This window comes from Cyclospora cayetanensis, unplaced genomic scaffold (assembly GCF_002999335.1).
Source record: "Cyclospora cayetanensis isolate NF1_C8 unplaced genomic scaffold, CcayRef3 CcayRef3_contig_9, whole genome shotgun sequence".
In the NCBI taxonomy this organism is placed as follows: domain Eukaryota; phylum Apicomplexa; class Conoidasida; order Eucoccidiorida; family Eimeriidae; genus Cyclospora; species Cyclospora cayetanensis.
In genome coordinates, this window is record NW_020312763.1 from 38,674 (window position 1) to 56,140 (window position 17,467).

The window sequence follows — 17,467 nt, forward strand, 5'->3', positions numbered from 1 at the left end:
CGCATTCATAGGTACGGTGGTTCCTTGCTTGATGCCTTTAATGATCTAGGCTCATAACTTCATCATCCAAGGCTTAATATTGACTAGAACGTGCTATCAACCCTATTTGTCCCCATTTATCATTATTGCTAACACATTGAACTCGCTGGACCACTGCTGTGTCTCAGCAGGCAGCCCACGATCAGCATAGTAATGGGGACTTCACCCTTCCCCTAGAAGTCTTTATAGGCAGAAAGTATTATCGCACTGTGTTGAAGAGGCTTGGAAGTTTCAGCTAATCGTTTACACACTGTGCTAGTGGCACAGACACAAGTGGCATGCATCCGGCGTGATCTCCCTACCCGTCTGTTTCCCACCAGTCCACTCGCAGACGAGCGTTCCGAGGCCAGCTTTCCTCAAAAAACACGCAAATACGAGTTTGTGAGAAGGTATTTTCCTTCTAACTCCAGAAGTCGTGCCTACCATTTGACTGCCTGGTGGTCTGGCCCAGTCACATCACAGACCATGAGACTGCTCTATTGGCTAATCGGATATGCTGGGTGCTGCGTACTGTCCTATAATGGTCGACGCTCCAGAAATATCTAGCCTTAGTTTCAAGGCGGCTCGATCCTACAGCTTTTTTTTCTAAGAGACGGGCATTTCAGTTCAAAAAACAAAGGAGGGCAAAATCGACCGCCTCGCTTTGGGACCAGAGTACTCACGCCGCCTTTGCGGGTGACCCAGCGTGTTCTCGAAGTGGTCATGCAATTGATACATCATGACAGCGCAGAGCATATCTCTGCTGTTGTGTGGCCTCATATGCCTGTGCTTTGGCGGCATTGCTTTCGTGCAGGGGGATGATTCCGACGCAGATCGCAGTAAGTTCACGTGCACCTAGAAGATGTTTCATGGCTATCTTCAGGGTCTCGTGTGAACCCCCGCCTGTGTTTGGCTCTACATGCCTCCTACCAGGTGTCCGTCTGACTGTGGCAAGCAGCTACGCTTCACGTGTTGGGGGGATATGCGAGTGTGCCTGCAGCACGTTATGCAGCAGACTACAACAATGGAGGCCCGCAGTGCAAATTCACCGGAACTACCGTCATAGAGCGCCAGTGCAGCTTTATCTGTGAGGAAATTTGGAGTAAATATGCTGCGGAACGCTTCATGCGTTGTGCGGATCCAATGTCATGCTTTACCAACTTCTGGAACACCACAGAACTAGCGAAGGAACCGCAAGTGGATTCAAGTATTCTCATAAAAGTTGAGACCAAGTGCTCCTTTGGTGAGCCATATAAAGAACTACCTACTTTCCGCCAGTTTGTTCCTACGTACCACGCACTGTGTGTGATCTGGCCGCATAGCATATTTGCATCGCTGGTCACCCCTAAGATGGGTTGCTTTCGACTCCAGAGCATCATTTATGGATCATAAGGTGTAAGGCAAAAGGTGGAGCTCGAAGCTCTGTGCTTTTGTGCTTTGGTGTCATCAACCAGGCATACGACCAAGCACCGCGCCAGTCCTCCAATACTGTAAGGCAGAGCACGCTTCATTTGTGGCATTTCCATCCTGATGGTGCTCTGCGGATCGTGTCTCCTGAGACGCTTTTCAGATTGTGCACTACGATTGCTTCTATGTAGCTGAGAAAATTCACTCTAAGGGGGCACACGCAATCCGTGTCTTTCGCAGATGGGTATCAAGAATACAGTGCAGAAGACCTCGAGTCCTCTGCCATATTCGGAGGAGAAACACTTTGCAAGAACCAGAAGGAGTTAAAAGTCGTTGATTTCGTTGTTGGACATCCTTCCGCGTTTCGAGGAGACGACTGGAACTGCTTGCTGTACTCTCAGGCGGAAAAAGTAGCGGAGGCTTGCCAAAAGGACAGAAAAGAGAACAACAGGCTGTACTGCGAATTGGGTATCTACGACCTCCCCAATGCCCCAGAGTTGTCTACGATATGCACTGATGTGCCTTCCAATGAATACCGATATGCTCTGTTCTACGACTGTGACCCTCGTGAGCCGCCATTCAACCCTTAGCCTTAGAGGAATGTGGAGCAAAGGCCTACAGTGGTTCTTGCCAACGCACATAACGCTGCACTTGAAGCCTTAATTAATGGTGCACTTCAGCATTTCAGTCGAACACAGGCCCCATTCTATTGCTGTGGTTACATGTATGTATGGTTGTTGTCCTCCTCCTCCTACAGCCAGTTCTTCCTTCTCATGCGACGTGAAGAGCACGACTTCATGGGATTCTTCCAAGCAGTACTGCAAATGTCCAAATCTCGATTCACCGTGTACAGTAGAGGAGGCAAAGATTTCGGATTCATGGAAAGACGATGTCGCATCTAACGAACGGGTGTACTTAGCGGATGGTATCCGATACTCCGCTGCAGATAAGGCGTTTGAAGCATTCAGCACCGTTTCGAATCCGTGCAAGCGACAAAAGGCGCTTGCGCTTTGCAAGCGTAAGCACATTGTACGCTTGAAGCGTCGAATTCAATCGGCCTAAGACCGCCTTTACGAAACGTTCGCAGTGAGCTTCATTTTATGTCTGTATCGCCGATATGGGTGACTGACAGATACACTTGTGGAAGGCTCCTGAGTTTGCTTTTGCAGGTACGATAGACCCGCCAACAACTACAACCACAACAACATCCACTTTCAAGGAGTTCTTAGGTTCGTCCGAAACTTTCATCGGGGGCTGCAGAGCCTTAAAACTTCCTCCGTCCGTGATTTTCGCAATAGGTGCTTAAGCTTGTGTGTGTATGTGTATGTATGTGTATATATGTATGTGTGCATGTGTATGTATGTGTATGTAGGTATGTGTGCATGTGTATGTATGTGCGTATGTATGTGTTTCGTATGTATGTATGTATGTGTGTGTGTGTGTGTTTCGTATGTATGCGTACTTACGTATGTGTGTGTGCATGCATATATGCGTATATACGACTGCATGGCACGAGTGCCTTCTGCTCCTCTGCCGGTTATCCAGGAGATGTAGGCCCCAATTGCTACAAAGGAACAGACCAGCCGTTTTGTCAGGTGCCCTGTATAACGATCTGGCGGGCTTTTGAGGCTAAATTTGGCGTCCATGACACCTACGATCAGTTCATGAGCATCTGGAAGAACTACGACTTCACGCGGCTCTCATTCATCAGCTCCTCTGCAGCGGAGAGGGTTCAGGCTTGCATCTTCGGTCAGCCTTTTCTGAGTCTTTATTCACGCGTTTCCACCACGCATGTGATTGTCAAGTGGCGCGGGCAAAGGCAACTACGCCTCCCTCTGGGTCGCTTCTCCCTCTGCGGAAGTGCGGCCTCATGCGCTGTGCTGGGAAAGCTGCCTCGTGGCGCCTTTTCTTCTACTTGAGAGCGTCATATGGTCTCTAGTTCTCGAACCTGAAAGCTTCATTTCTTCGCAGAGCTTGCGTATGCGCAGAAAAACGGTGGGACTATGAAAGCTCCACTCAGAGCGGTCAGTTTTGCATCGCGGCCGCTGTCTTGCAAGATCGGCAAGGCCGCTTTTCTGCAACCCCTGTCCAGCGAGCGCTTTTTCCTGCTTTGTGGAATCGGTTTGTCTGGCCCTTGCACACGCCTGTAGAGGGGATCCGTGCATTAGACGCTATGGCGATCCCTGGTGTGCAACACGTGACTTGTGCTCAGAGTTTTCCACTTTCGTCAAGAAGAGCAGCGCCACCAACACGCTGCGGCTAGAGACTACCTGCGAAACGTATGAACAGTTTTCGCTTGTAAACGTTGTTTCTGGAAGCTCGTCGACGCTTAGGGAGGGCAAGAGAGTCACGGGCTGCGCGGAGGCTGCCCTTACTGATGCCGTCGAGCGACTGTTGCCTGCTGAGTTTGTGAAAGGATCCTTGCGGACCTATGAAGCATCCCTTGAGGGGATCGAACCTACTTTCGACACGTGCTCCGAAGACGAGAGAGAATTCTTTGTCTCTTGGAATTGTGCTCGCGGTGCGCGTTTCTTGACTCCCCCATGCATCACCTGCTATTTCGTATCTCTCGTGTGTGTCGAGCGACACCGCGTGGATTTTTTTTCGTGTTTTTGTCTGACCCCACAGAATCGCTTTTCTCTGAATTTGCCTCGCAGACGATTCAGCTTCCGAGGACAAACTTCCCTTCCAATGCACCTTGTATCGCGCGCAAGGAAAGCAGGATGCGACGCACCACTCGTGTGCTTGCCCCAATAGCGCAACACCCTGCGACATGGATGCTGCTCTGGTGAGCCGCAGCTGGCGGGAGCACGTTTCGGAAGGCGCAACTGTCAGTTTATCCAACTACCTTGTGTTCAAACCTTCGAAAGCTGGACTTTTGAGCGTGAGCCTCATGGAGGAACTGAGCACACCATGTGCAGAAGAATCTTCCTACGTGCTGTGTGAAGGTGAGACGCGGGGTGGCTACCAGCGAACTCTTATCTGCCACAACGCAGGGGATTACGGGGGTTTGGTGCCTTCTTTATGTGCTTAGTAGAATGGAAACGGCCTCTCGTGGCTATCTTTTTTGACCCTAGCCTCTTGGTGCTCGATAGAGTTTTGCGATGCTGCTGAGAGCGAACGCTTTTGCGGAATCGCGCTGTTCTCAGCCGAATTAGGCGAAGTGTGGAGACTCCGTGAGCAGACAGTCACTGTGTGCAAGCCATGCAGATTGGTTTCCTTGCTCTTTCTATGGCCACTCCTCAGACATGCGTCAAGACGTCGCTCTCGACAGCATTCCTTCAAGAAGTAAGGCGTGTGGTGGGAAGCGATCCAGATAGAAGCTTCAACCTCTCAAGACTCTCATGTTGTGTTGCACACGTGACGACATGCGCTCAGTCTTGCATCATGCGTGCTCCAGCTGCTGTGCCCCGCTGGCTGGCTCGGGTTGCTGCTGCATGCTGCTCTCTATTGCGTGCATGCATGCAACCCTTTCCGCTCATGGAGTTTGTTTTGTCTCGGGAGAACAGGCTGGATAGCGCTGTGCGGGCTGCATGCGTGCTTCTCCGTGCAGTGCCATCATGCAGCAGCGCGTTTTCAACTGTGGAAGGGGCTTCAGCTGCGGATGATGAAGAATGCAAGACGCAGTGCTCGCAAAAAGCTGGCGGCCTGTGTGCAGCCTCCGCAAACATCTGGCTGTGCATCGCCAGGCAACTGCATGCGGAGTGCTACATTCCGAACAGAAACTCCCTCACCTGCTATATTGAATCTCCTGGCCCCGAAGATGCAAGCCATGGCACTTGCGCATGCAGCACTTCTTCCCTGGGGGCATGCACGTCTCTAGAGGCAGAAGTCACACACTTCGTGTGGCAGGAGAGTCTTTCCCAGTTCTGGGATGGCTCCGAGGGTGTCATTGTGGCAAAGAACAACCGCGCGCTGTGGCCTTCTGCAAAGGCCTCGTGGCACTATGAGGCTGGATCTCAGGCAGGCTTGTGTGAGCAAAAGCGATGGATCAAAGGTGTCTTTTGCTTAGGTTAGTTCCCTCCACCGCCTCTTCCTCCCCCCGCAGCCTTCACTCAGCTGCTCGCCGAACAAGGGTCGTCCTATCAGGATGCAGCTTTTGCAGCTTTTGCAGCTTTTGCAGCTTTTGCAGCTTTTGCAGCTTTTGCAGCTTTTGCAGCTTTTGCGTGATTGGCTTGCTTGCTGACCTGTAATAAAGTTTCGCTGGTTCGCTCGTGTGCAAAACTCCGCAGGCTCCGATAAAGAACTGCTTTCCCAGCGAGGCGGTGCGGCACCAGTAGCAGGGGGAGGGAAAGAGACAAATAAAACCTTCAAAGGTTTTTCTTGTTGGCAGAATCGGGCAGCCGAGTAGTTGCACACAACAAAGCGGCAGGCACCACATTTAAAAAACGGTTTTTTTCGAGCTATACATCTCTCTATATACATATATATTTATCTATATGTATAAATGCATATACGTATATGTGTATATGTATATATGTATACGTACATATATGTATACATGTATATGTATGTGTATATGTATATATGTGTATGTATATATGTATATGTATACATGTATATGTATATTTGTGTATGTATATATGTATATACGTATATATGAATATGTATATATGTATATGTATATATGTATATACGTATATATATGTATGCCTTGTCTGCTGCGGTTTACAGGCTCTCTTGCGCCAGACTGCAGCACTGCTGTAACGACGAATCCCCAGAAGGCAAGCACACTGTACTGTCAGTACTACTGTGGACACGTTGAGTGGGAATGTCGGGTTCTAATGATCCAAAAGCCTACTTTGTACAAGGATATCATGGAGTGCTTCAAGCAGCTACAGACGGAAAGCGCGCTGAAGTATTGCGAGCTTGACACAAGTGCGGCTGCAATGCCACGCTGCGTTTCGTAGGACTGTGCATGCAGAATACCAAGCTTCCCAGTAGAGAGTCCTTGCGTGTGTTACCATTGAGTGTCGAGGCATGAGACACTTCTTTTCTGCTCCTAGCAGACCATAACTGCCTTGCAAACGCTGTGTGCTGTGCTGCGCAACATTCTTCCAGCCACTCAAACACCAACGGCCGGAGGTATGGCATGTCTAGCGTCTTTCGGAAGTCCTCCTAGAGCGAGCTCAGGAGACTCTCTACACTCCCCGACGTCAAAGCAAGCTCGACAGACAAGCAACTCCACCCCTTTTCCTCCCCCCTCGCTTCACCCCCCCTGCCCCCGCTGCATGCGATCCGATTGCTGCAGCTGCCAACATGGCCGTTTCCTGGATGGTGGCAAGCGGCACTGAAAGTCAAGTTTTGTTTGCAGAACCCATTTATCCTCCCCCAGTTGTTTTCTCGGGAGCACCGCAAGCGCTAGCGGGAGTTCCCAAGCTAGCCATATCCGCAGTGACGTCCTACAGCTTTAAGGTGCAAGCCTTCGGAAGTATTTGCGGGTGTAAGCTGCTCACCGATACACCTAAAACGATAGCACTTGCGTTGCGCAGAGCGAAGATATTTCCAGCTCTTTAGCACGATGGAAAGAGGCGGAGAGGCAATTGTGCAAGGGGCTCTTTTTTTGCGAGACGTGTGTCGGCGCTTTTGATCTGCAGCTTCACCTCAAGCAGCATCAGCGGAGCTTAAAGTCGTGACCAGCTACTTAGCTCTCCCGCCAGGGCAGTACGTTGCGAAGCATTCGCCGATTCGACTTCTTGTCGGCAGTTTGAGCTTGACGCAGCTGGGAGCCTTCCAAATTCGCATTCCATTTGCGATTCAGCATCCTTCGAAGGTGAGAAGGCGAGGCTGCGTGGGGTGGCTTTCTTTCAGTCGAGCGCTTCTTCCCCCCCTCCCCCCCTTCCCGCTGGCTGCCGTCCTGCAGGAATTGGCGCTCTTCTTTCAAGCTCACCTCTGCACCGTTCGAGAGGGGCCTCCTGTTTCTGTTGCTCGACATTTAGCAAAGCAGACGGGGTCGACCTGCATGCGTGCCACTCTCCGCAGGCAGTTATCCTCTTAGAACCTCAAGCCGCTACAGGGCGGTTCCCTGCGGTGATTTTGGCGGCTTCTGCATTTAATCTGCTCGAATTAAATGCGCAAGGCCTTCAAGCGCGATTGTCGTGCACGGAAGACTTCGCGTCGATAACTGTAGGCTACTTGATTGCCGACTTGTCGGAGGCTGGATCGAAAAGCAGTCCGCTGGCAGCGTCGCTAGGAGGCCGGTCCTTAGCGGTGAGTTATTTAGGGGAGAGTGGTAATGGAACGAAGATAAAGAGGGGGGGCAAGTAGAGGGGGTAAGTAGGGGGGTAAGTAGAGGGGGTAAGTAGGGGGGTAAGTAGAGGGGGTAAGTAGGGGGGTAAGTAGAGGGGGGCAAGTAGAGGAGAATTCAGTGCAGCGTAAAGCTTGTTTGAATGCGGCACGTCAAACCCCCCCTTTCCTTGTACGACGGGTTAGAGGGGCAGGAAGCGATTGTGGGCAGGAAGCGATAGCTTTAACCCTGCGAGGCAATAATGCAAACTGCAATATCCTTTGTTGGGCATTCTGCTCCTTCCTTCTCCCTCGACAAGCAAGCCAATCCTTAGCTCCTTCCAGGGAGCAAGCCAATCCTTGGCTCCTTCTAAGGACCTCACACACTGTTGTATGTATGTGCCGACGACGTGAAGATTCGCGCAGGGCTAGTGCGCGGAGAAGGTGGCCGCACAAAAAGCTGTCGAGAGGGAAACACGAACTCTCGCTCGGTGAGCTAGCTGGCATCGGGATGCTGTTCTGTTGCGCTGCTGCTCGCAGCTCTTCGATTCGACACAAGTCGATTTGGCAGCCATACCGTTCCCCGAGAACCTGCCCACGTTCTTTACCCCCCACTTTTTTCCGCAAGTCGCAAGAGTTGGCTTTGACGGAAACGAGAAGTACTCCATCCAGTGGAAGGCAAGCGCAGACAGTGCAACGTGGACGCCATCCGCCTGGATGGCCTTGTGCGGCACAGATGAGCTCTTGTCTTTGATGCCTCACTCCATGCTGACGTTTACGGGATTGTACATCGACGCCAGTAAGCACTCCGGCAAGGCCAGACGAGCGGCATTAGGAAATAATAATCTGAATCGACGGCGTTATGTACCGCTGCCCCTTTCAGAAAGCTTCAGAGCCATCGTGAAGACATGCATTCCACACCAAAAAACGGTCCTCCTTTTTTCAAGGCCGCAACACACGTGCAAAATTGCTTCGTGCACGCTGCATTCGCGGCTTGTTTGACATATGCCATGGTTTGTCAGTTGAGCTGCATTTGCGGCATGTTCGACATATCTCATGGTCTGTCATTTGAGGTGCATTTGCGGCATCTTCGACATATGCCATGGTCTGTCATTTGAGCTGCGTTTGCGGCATGTTCGATATCCCATGGTGTGTCAGTTGAGACACGTTTGCGGCATGCTTGATATCCCATGGTGTTTCAGTTGAGACACGTTTGCGGCATGTTCAATATGCGGTTTTTTCCGTTTGCGTGATCTTGCAGTTACTCAGATGAGCGCAACCTCCCGTAAGTGCAGTTTTGATTGCCTTTTGGCCGTGGCAACCTCGTTTTTCACGGTTCTACTTCTTCTCGCAGAGGCGCAGCTGCCGCGTCTCATGACATGCTTTTTACACACCACTGGTCACTTTATGACCGTCATTCTGCTGTTCTTGCCTCGGCCTCGAACATCTGCCTGCCTGTGGAATTTGTGCTGCCGCAGCGTTGAGCAGCATCTGCAATGTCAAAGCAATAGAGGTTTGCTCGCACGCAATGCGTTTTCGTACTTGGTCCTTTCCCCATGTGGCAGCCCTGCCTCCCACCCCCTTCCCCCCTCTAAAGATATGAAAATCAGAGCTTCGCAGAATGCAATTTCAATGTGTCAGAGAGACAAACGCCCATAAAAATGTTCTGTGTAGGACAAGGCCTTGACCGACGCAGAATGCACAGAAATGTGCTCGGGAGTCTTTCAACTGTACTGCTCCAATTCATCAAATCCTGCATATTGTATTGAATTGCATTCTCCAAAGGACTTCCTTGATTCTTGCACCTTACCACGTAGGTTGCAGCAAACCACCAGTCCTAGACAGCCACAGAGACACTCTTCTGCTGTCTAAAAGTTCATGCATTTCGCCCACTCGCGTTTCTTCTGGCGCTCAGGGTATCTCCCCATGTACATGCGTGTAGGCCACACGCAGCCCGTGCACAAACCCGAAGTGGCGCTTGAAGAGTCCTCTTAATCAAATGCCGACTTTCTCAGAGCTTTCTGTTCATGTGTGTATGTATGTGTGTATCTTTGTGTCTGTGTATCTATGTCTCTGTGTATCTATGTCTCTGTGTATCTATGTCTCTGTGTATCTATGTCTCTGCGTATCTACGTGTCTGTGTATATACGTGTCTGTGTATCTACGTGTCTGTGTATCTACGTGTCTGTGTATCTATGTGTCTGTGTATCTACGTGTCTGTGAATCTATGTGTGTATGGGTTTATTCGTTGGCGCATTTTCCATGGATTTGCATGGCCCAGGATTTGTAGTCTTGCAATCATGTGTTTGCGATTTGTTTCAAGAGCTGTTGCGGAGTGCCGTGGAGGAAAGTGTGTCGCAGCGCCCATCCTTAACTCTGAAAGGGCTACCTAGAAAAGGCGTTTTTTGTAGTTCTTGTGTTTTGCGTGGCCTCTCTCAGAAGAGGACATGCCTTCCGATGAGGCTCAGGGGGAAACGAGCGGAAAGCGTGAGGAACGTTTGCTGGTTTTTTTCTTTGAGGCAGGACGGTTGTTACTACTTCGAGGCGGTCCTAGGGCCAGCAGTAGTATGCGTTTTCTTTCATTTTTTGCGTGGCATCGCGCGCACGCATGCATGCGTTTATTTACCGCCTCCGTCCGTCACAGCGGGGCTGCTGCTTTTGCTGCAGCAATGGAGGATGCCGAGACAAGCGCGCAGTGTCGCGTAGTCGACATGCGGAAGTATCCCTCAGATCTTGCGTGGAATTCGGCTGCATTTACGTGTGGGTGTCCAAGCCACGCCGTGCCTTGCACGTCGGCTGAAGCGGGGCGAGACTTGGCGTGGCTCCGCGATTTGCGCTCTAAAGGCGGCCTCTGCGAGAAGGCGCCTGCAGAAGTCGTGCAGCCTGTAGTTCAGGAGTATTGGCAGCTGTCTGTGGACGCCTGTTCGCTAGAGTCGAGTGGAAATGTGTATTTATCGTGGATTAAAAAGACGTATCCCGCGTATCCGGATCTTCCAGGACCTGGAACTGGTCAAGAGTCGCTCAGCGGCTCTCACCTTTGTCAGTACAGCACTCCTTTCGTCTTCTGCCCCGGTGAGCGTATGCCTTGGGGGAGAAGGGGTGGCAGTGGCGGCTGCTGCTGCTTGCATGCATGCGTGCAGGAGCTGTGCGTGCCGCTCATTTTGCGGAGCGGCGAGCAGGGGCAGGGTGCTCTTCTTACAGCTGGGAGCCGCGGCAGGCGGGAAGGGCTGCCTGCTGCGGTGAGGCCTTCTGTTGATTGACTCGAGAGGAGTCGAAAAAGAGGCTTCCGCTGCCTTTTTCCTGCAGCAGAGCCACTGCCCTTTTGCTTTTCGAACTGCAGCGCAGGCTACTGGGGAGGAACTCGACGAAGAGAAGAAGGAGGAGGCTTCAGGCAGCGATGCTGCCCTTGACCCCCCTTCCTGCTACGAAAGCGAATGGGGAGACTGGTCCGCCTGCAGTGCGACTTGTGTAGCTGGGGACGGCTCAACTCCGTATCGCCACAGAACAAGAATCCCCCTTGTCGCCGATGGGCTCAACACGGCCGTCAGCTGCATTCTGGAAGAAAGCATGCAGTGTCTAGGACTGCTGCAGCAATGCGAAGGGTCTTGCTGGACGGCCGACTGGTCCCAGTGGAGTGCATGCGCGTTGGTGCTCAAAGACAGAGAAGTCATCAAGGCGAGGCGGCGATACAAGCCGGTATTTGCGGGCGCCAAGTACTGCAAAATCGACGAGATCCAGCAATTCCTTCCATGCGAATCGAGTGAGACAGTGCTCCTCCAACGCACATCACAATGCTCACGACACCCCTCACAGATCGTGCATGTATGTTGAACATGCATTCTCCACATTAGGCCCAGCCATGCAAGTTTCGATGCGCTGTCTTTTTTTATCTCTTTCGCTCTGTCTGTCTCTCGCTGGCAATAGCCTTACAGATGCGCAGACTCCCTCGTATGCACAAATGCTTTTAAAAACCGTGATTTCGAGAGAGCACGCTTGCCATGTGGCAGTGGATGTCTTTTTTTGAACAGAAGACGAAATCCAGGAGAAAGCAAGCGAAGCGGGAAGTCCCCAATTCGCTGAAGTTTTTTCTCTTTCAGAAAGCACCGTAGAAACTTCAGACTGGTCAGGATGCGACGTGCCGTGAGTATCGCTCCTTCGCACATTTTGTCTCTCATGGCGCATGCATCGCAATATGCTTAAAAAGCCCAGCGTTTCCTAAATAAAGGACGACCTAAGGGCACGTTCGAATTTGCTCGCCATGTATGCAGTTGACAACTGCGCTCTGTAAATGGTGGTATGTGGCAAACATTTCCAGCGACTACATAGGACAGTGCATGCGGACGCTGGCAGCTGATTTTTCTTTCTGATGTCTCGTGGGGTACGTACACCCCATGTTAGCTGCTGAAAAGGCCTCTTCAGTGGACTTGCATCTTTTGACCATTCTGCATGCCTCAGGTGTTTACTGCCAGCCGTTCATACGGCGGTACAGTTCAGGATTCAGAGAACTAGCAGTCCTGCGTCCTCATCAGGTCGGCGACTACGCATGGCTCGGAATAAAACCCCTTCGCCCCCCCTTCCCACTCCCCGTTTCCCCCGCTTTCCTCAGCTTCTGTCGGATACAGTCTTCTTTCAAGCGTTGGAAGGAGGCGACACATTAGCAGAGACAGGGGAACTGTTTTCGAGAGGCGTGTTAGGGGCTGTGGTGATATCTGCGTAGAAACCCCCTACCGGCATCAGATTTCAATAGCCTGCATGCATGTATGTATGTGTGTGTATCTACATGCATGTGAATGTGTGTGTATGTGTGTGTATCTATATGCATGTGAATGTGTGTGTATGTGTGTGTATCTATATGCATGTGAATGTGTGTGTATGTGTGTGTATCTACATGCATGTGAATGTGTGTGTATGTGTGTATACATGCACGTGTGTGTGTGTATACATGCACATGTGTGTGGGTGTATATACATGCATGTGTATGTGTGTGTGTGTTTTGTGCATGTATGTATGCATGTGTGTGGTGGTCTAAGCGGATGTCGGTGCAGTCGTGACTACGAGACCTTGTGCTAGCGTAGAAAGCCTTGAAGAGTGCAGCAGCGCTTCTTTCGATCTTGGTGAGAGAAGATATGTACGTGGAAGTCGTAAATAAATGTTTGTACGAAAAATACGTGCGACGGCCTGTTCCTGCGAAGGGCAGCGTACAAAGGGTATGTGCTTTCGCTGTGCGCTTCAGACTGCTCTCAAGCGACTCCTGTTCACGTCGATTCTCAGTCCGGTGATGCCTGCGTGAAAAAGTGTGAAGCAGTGAAGCAGGCGTGCACAAAGCTATTAGAAAAGAACGCCTTAGAATCGCCGTTCAAGAGCTGTGTCCTCTCCGAACTTGCGTCCTCGGAGTTCTACCTTACTTGTAAATTCTCTGGAGCTCTCCAGACTGGTAAGGCAACGCTAGAGAGTTGTTAATTTTTCCACTAAACCTGCCGTTCGTGAGCTGGATAGCCGCCACAGGTTTAAATAGCGAGCTTTGTTAAGAGAAAGCCCAGGCAACTTCAAGGCAGTGCAGGGGGCCTCCCTGTTTTGCCTTCTCTTTCATATATATATATTATAGATAGATATACATAGATATGTATATAGGCGGGCATGGCACATTGCATTGCAGTTGGAAACGGGTTTGTCGGGTAGTGCATAGCTTCGAATGCCGCGTGTGTTGCCCCTCCGTCAGCTAGAAGGAGCGCACTTACCCGCTACGCATGCACGGGATACAAGAGAGTATTTGGGAAAAGCACTCTTCTGCTGAGGGCTGTGTATGTCTGCACGGGGGTGTCATGCGGGCACCCTGTCGCCAAGGCGTGTTTTTGTCTGCATGCAGCGCGACAGGTGGCATGCAGACCGACCTTTACCAGAATTATCGATCCAAGCAGCCGATACGCCTTCCTAAAAAATACAGCTCCTGATGAAGAAACGTCGGCAGACACGGGAAGCGTCGAAGATTCGCGCTTGCCCGTCAGCTGTGCGTGCTTGGAGGACGGCCTGGAGCCGTGCAGTGCAGACGACATCGTTCAAGACTGGCTAAATATCCGAAATGCCTTACTAGGGGCTAGTGGGCTTTGCACGACAGCACTTGCCCAAGAACCACTGTGGCAGCGCTCTGAAGAGAGTGCGACAAAAGCTCCAGATTCAAGTATTTTTTTAGCATTTGCAGGTCTGGGTAGATTCCACTGTCCCCTGCATACGTCCATCAAAGACACGACGGCTGACTCTCAGGAGCGCTTCACTTTCACGCAGTTTGCCAGCACGGAGAGCCTCAACGACTTCTGCCAGCACGGACTGAACTATTGGGAAGGCGTAGAAAACCCCTTGACTTGTAAGCCAGCGGCTTTCCGCGATGGGTGTCTACACGCTGCCGCTCCAGACGCTTGTTACAGCCGCTGACAGAGGCGTTTTGCACGAGCCGAGGGACTGCCCTGGCCGCTTGAAGAGCCTTAACTCCAACCTTTCATTGCTTGTGGCTTATTATTATAGCTGCCGCTGCTGAGACGCGCGCAGACACGAGGATGCCAGACTGCTCGGGGGCGATGGCAAAGAACTCCGAAGGACCTGAACCAACAGAAGGCACTGTGTTTTGCCAAGACTTATGCAGAAAGCTGCTACGCGCATGCATTGCCGAAGCTCAAGAGTTTTCGTACGAAGCGTGTTTGATTAGGCCATTTGAGACCCCAGAATTCGCGGACAAATGCACGCTTTCGCCCGGTAGGCTCTCCCTGTTTCTGCATCAGAGAGCTAACCGTTCCATACACCATGCCAGAAGGGCGCGTCCTCTCCTTCACATGTTAGTTTTCCCCCCAAAGCCAACAAAATACGGCGGGATACACAATTAATGCTGCAACCTCGAAGCTCCTTTTTGCTCGTTTGTCACTTGCCGCAGTGGCCGCTGGAAACGGAGTCATTCTATGCAAGGGTAAGAGCGTGCGTAGGCGGCCGAAAAATTCAGCTGCAGACGCCTGTGCTTTCTCTGCCATAAATTCAAGTTTTATTCCCGTCGCCATGAACTCAAGTGTTATCCCCGTCTTTCCTAAATATACGTCCTCTGCACTTCCCTACCATTTTTTTGCATGAGAAGGCGCTTTCTTGCTCTGCTGACAGAAAAGGAACCCAAGTGCGAGTTTACTGAATGGAGCGAATGGTCGGCCTGCTCATTGAGGTAAGAAGAAAAAATGTTTGGCGACTCTTGGCTGCCTCATTCTTGTCATAAAAGTCAGCGCAGTTCATGAGTTGTGCGGCAGGGATCGCTCATATAATACTTCAGTAGGGAGAGCCGTAAGAAGTAGTGTCTTCTGAACAGGACGCGTTTGCCTTTTTCTGGCCGGCAATGCCGCCCTTCAATGAGATTATGGTGCGCAATATTAATGTTGACGGGTTAAATGTCGTCGGTAAAACTTTACCTTTTCCCGTGATTCCTATACGTGCCTATGCTACAATTCTGCGCAGCTGTATTCCAAGTGCCGGAAATGTAAGCTCGTCGGTGCGAATAAGGACCCGCGAAGCGCTAGAGTATGGAAAGAGATCATTTAAGTGCCGTGATTTCTCGCTTGCTGGTAAGCAGCTTGTGTAAGTTTCCTGCGATGCTCGCCTTCGACAAGCGCCTCTGATTACGTGGAAAGTGGAATTGGTGGCCGCCTTGAAGGGTTGTAGGGAAGCAGGTGCAGGAAAACGCACTAGAGTATTATCTGTGAAGGGTTGCTTCCAGTTTGTGCCTGATGCAGGAACGGTGGAGACGAGTGTGTGCTCGGCTACACCTTTTTGCGGTGCGTTGAAATAGGGGCCCCTCGGTTAGGAGATAAGGAATGCAATAACAACTAAAATGCAATACATATACGCGCGCTTTTTGCTGCGCTGTTCCTATTGCTAGCCCTCTGTTTTCATGACGCCACTAGTGAGGGCCCACTGTCCGACTTATCAGCCTTCGAGCTGGGTGACTTGTTTTCGTTTTGCATGTAGTTCAGATGCTGTGTGTGTTCTGCAATACCGATTTCAAAGCATTAGCGTCATTACAATCTCTCACTCGCTTGTATCTCCTCCTCTGCCAGTTCATTTTCTGCATGTACTTTGCGGCTGCACTTGCCAGATCCCAGTGCGGAAAGCGACCTGTTGGTGCCTGCCACGTTTACCACCAAGGCCCCTCCGCTTCTTGAGGATTGGAGCCCGGAAAGCACAACCACAAAGCCACCATCAGTAGATCGGAATAGCATTCCTGCGGACATCACTCCTCAGCGTTGCACTTTTGTTAACATGGACGCGGAAGGCGCGACGAAGGAATACGACATATCAGTGCGCCTGTGATGCGTCATGGGGAATGCCGTTCTAGAACGCTAGCTAGAGCTGTAAAATTTGAAGCAGTACCTCCGAAATGCGCAATCTTGGCTTTTTTCTGCGCGTAAATTGCCTTCAGACCGATTCGTGCTCTTGCCCCAACGGGTACCGACCATGTTTCAGAGGAGAGGCGCTCTTGGCTGGGCAAAACTGGCAGACTGACGCGTACAAACTTTGTGCTTCTCTTTCCAACGGCACCATTGGTGCAAGAAACTTTGAGCAGTACAGTTGCGTTTTCCGCGGTTTTGAGAAAGACCTGACTGTGGATGCCGCGTCGAGCGTCGAGGAGAAGGAAATTTTTTGCGCCAAGGCTAAATACATGCTCTGTGCGGGTGAGAAATCACGGAACTTCATATGGCGGCTGCGTAAAACTTGAGTCAAACTGCTCAGCACAATGGGGTCACCGTCATGCCCGCATAATGGAATAGTTACCGGCCTAGACCCGCAAATGCGCAGAACTGCACCCAGCCACACAGGTATGCATTCAAATATGTAAACGCAATCATAAACTGACTCTTGTTTGTTCTGCTGTGTTGCTGTTGCTCATGCTGAACAGTTAGTGACCCTGGAATCGCGGCTGAAAACGCCACAGTATTTCTCATTACTTGCCTCTGCCTTGGGGCCTTCACAGGCATTGTAGTAGCATACATTTCCCTGCAATACAGCATAGACCTGCAGAAGCTGGTGGGGCTGAGGGGGAGGTATGCAACTATTAGTCTCGAGCTACAGCAGTTGAGGGAGAAGCGTGATGAAGAAGAAAGCGAAGAGGCTCTACTTCTCAACTCCGACGATAAACATACAGAGCCGGATGTCACTCCAGACTCCGTTCCCGCGTACGAGGGTGATGAAAATGACAGTGCGCCCGTGCGGCGAAATTCGTTAAGGAACTTGCAATAATGACAAATGAATGAAGAAAGAATCTCTTTCGGGGAATTCACTCCTCGCACTTTTTGACTCACTGTTCAGAAAAATGTGACTCAGCCCACTTTTCCTCCCCGTCGTGTACTGCTTGTATTCGAAAGGTGAAGGGAGAATGCCTGGATAGTCGATGGGGCAGGCAAGCAGTGCCGCACACAGACTGTAAGCGGCAATATTCCCCCAATAAAGCACGCGGTGTTGGTTTAGTGCAAACTAGGGGGGAGACGGCTGCCTAGCCCCGCAGGACCTGTAGCTGCTTTTAGTGTACTTCATCTTGATAGGTCGTCTTGTGCTCCTTGTGTTGGCTAGGGCAGCCTCCGAGACATTAGTTACTGCTTCCGTGCATCCATCAGGGAACACTTTCTGGAGGGATACCCGTGCCAACTTCGCACACGCGTCAGTGTGCCTCCTGCTTCTCTTCCTTGAGGCATTATGCATATTTAAATGCTTGTGTGCAAATAGTCAATAGAGCCAAACTGGTGTACAACTTCAAGATCTTATAACGGTCCACTAAGGGTCCCCACAGGGTTAA

At 51.0% G+C, this 17,467-nt stretch overlaps 1 protein-coding gene across 1 annotated transcript; it reads left to right on the top strand.

The window, feature by feature from the left end:
• The first annotated feature begins 532 nt into the window (after positions 1 to 532).
• On the top strand, positions 533 to 16,914 carry LOC113146997. The gene is made up of 29 exons (XM_026336008.1): positions 533 to 562; positions 645 to 743; positions 833 to 857; positions 977 to 1,261; positions 1,666 to 1,992; positions 2,974 to 3,174; positions 3,414 to 3,449; positions 3,518 to 3,952; positions 4,083 to 4,373; positions 4,979 to 5,437; positions 6,100 to 6,303; positions 6,677 to 6,868; positions 7,023 to 7,198; positions 7,408 to 7,688; positions 7,858 to 8,002; positions 8,191 to 8,449; positions 9,129 to 9,163; positions 9,325 to 9,516; positions 10,062 to 10,755; positions 10,895 to 11,410; positions 11,682 to 11,790; positions 12,843 to 13,089; positions 13,525 to 14,065; positions 14,170 to 14,397; positions 14,791 to 14,848; positions 15,136 to 15,255; positions 15,858 to 15,975; positions 16,097 to 16,349; positions 16,574 to 16,914. The coding sequence occupies exons 1-29, from the start codon at positions 533 to 535 to the stop codon at positions 16,912 to 16,914; spliced, it is 6,897 nt and encodes a 2,298-aa protein (XP_026191793.1).
• The last annotated feature ends 553 nt before the right edge of the window (positions 16,915 to 17,467 follow it).

Coding starts and splice junctions, on each gene's coding strand:
- LOC113146997 (XM_026336008.1), top strand. CDS start 533: ATGCTGGGTGCTGCGTACTGTCCTATAATG. Junction 8,450..9,128: donor GGGATTGTACATCGACGCCA/GTAAGCACTCCG, acceptor GTGCTGCCGCAG/CGTTGAGCAGCATCTGCAAT. Junction 13,090..13,524: donor GAGCTCTCCAGACTGGTAAG/GCAACGCTAGAG, acceptor GCAGCGCGACAG/GTGGCATGCAGACCGACCTT.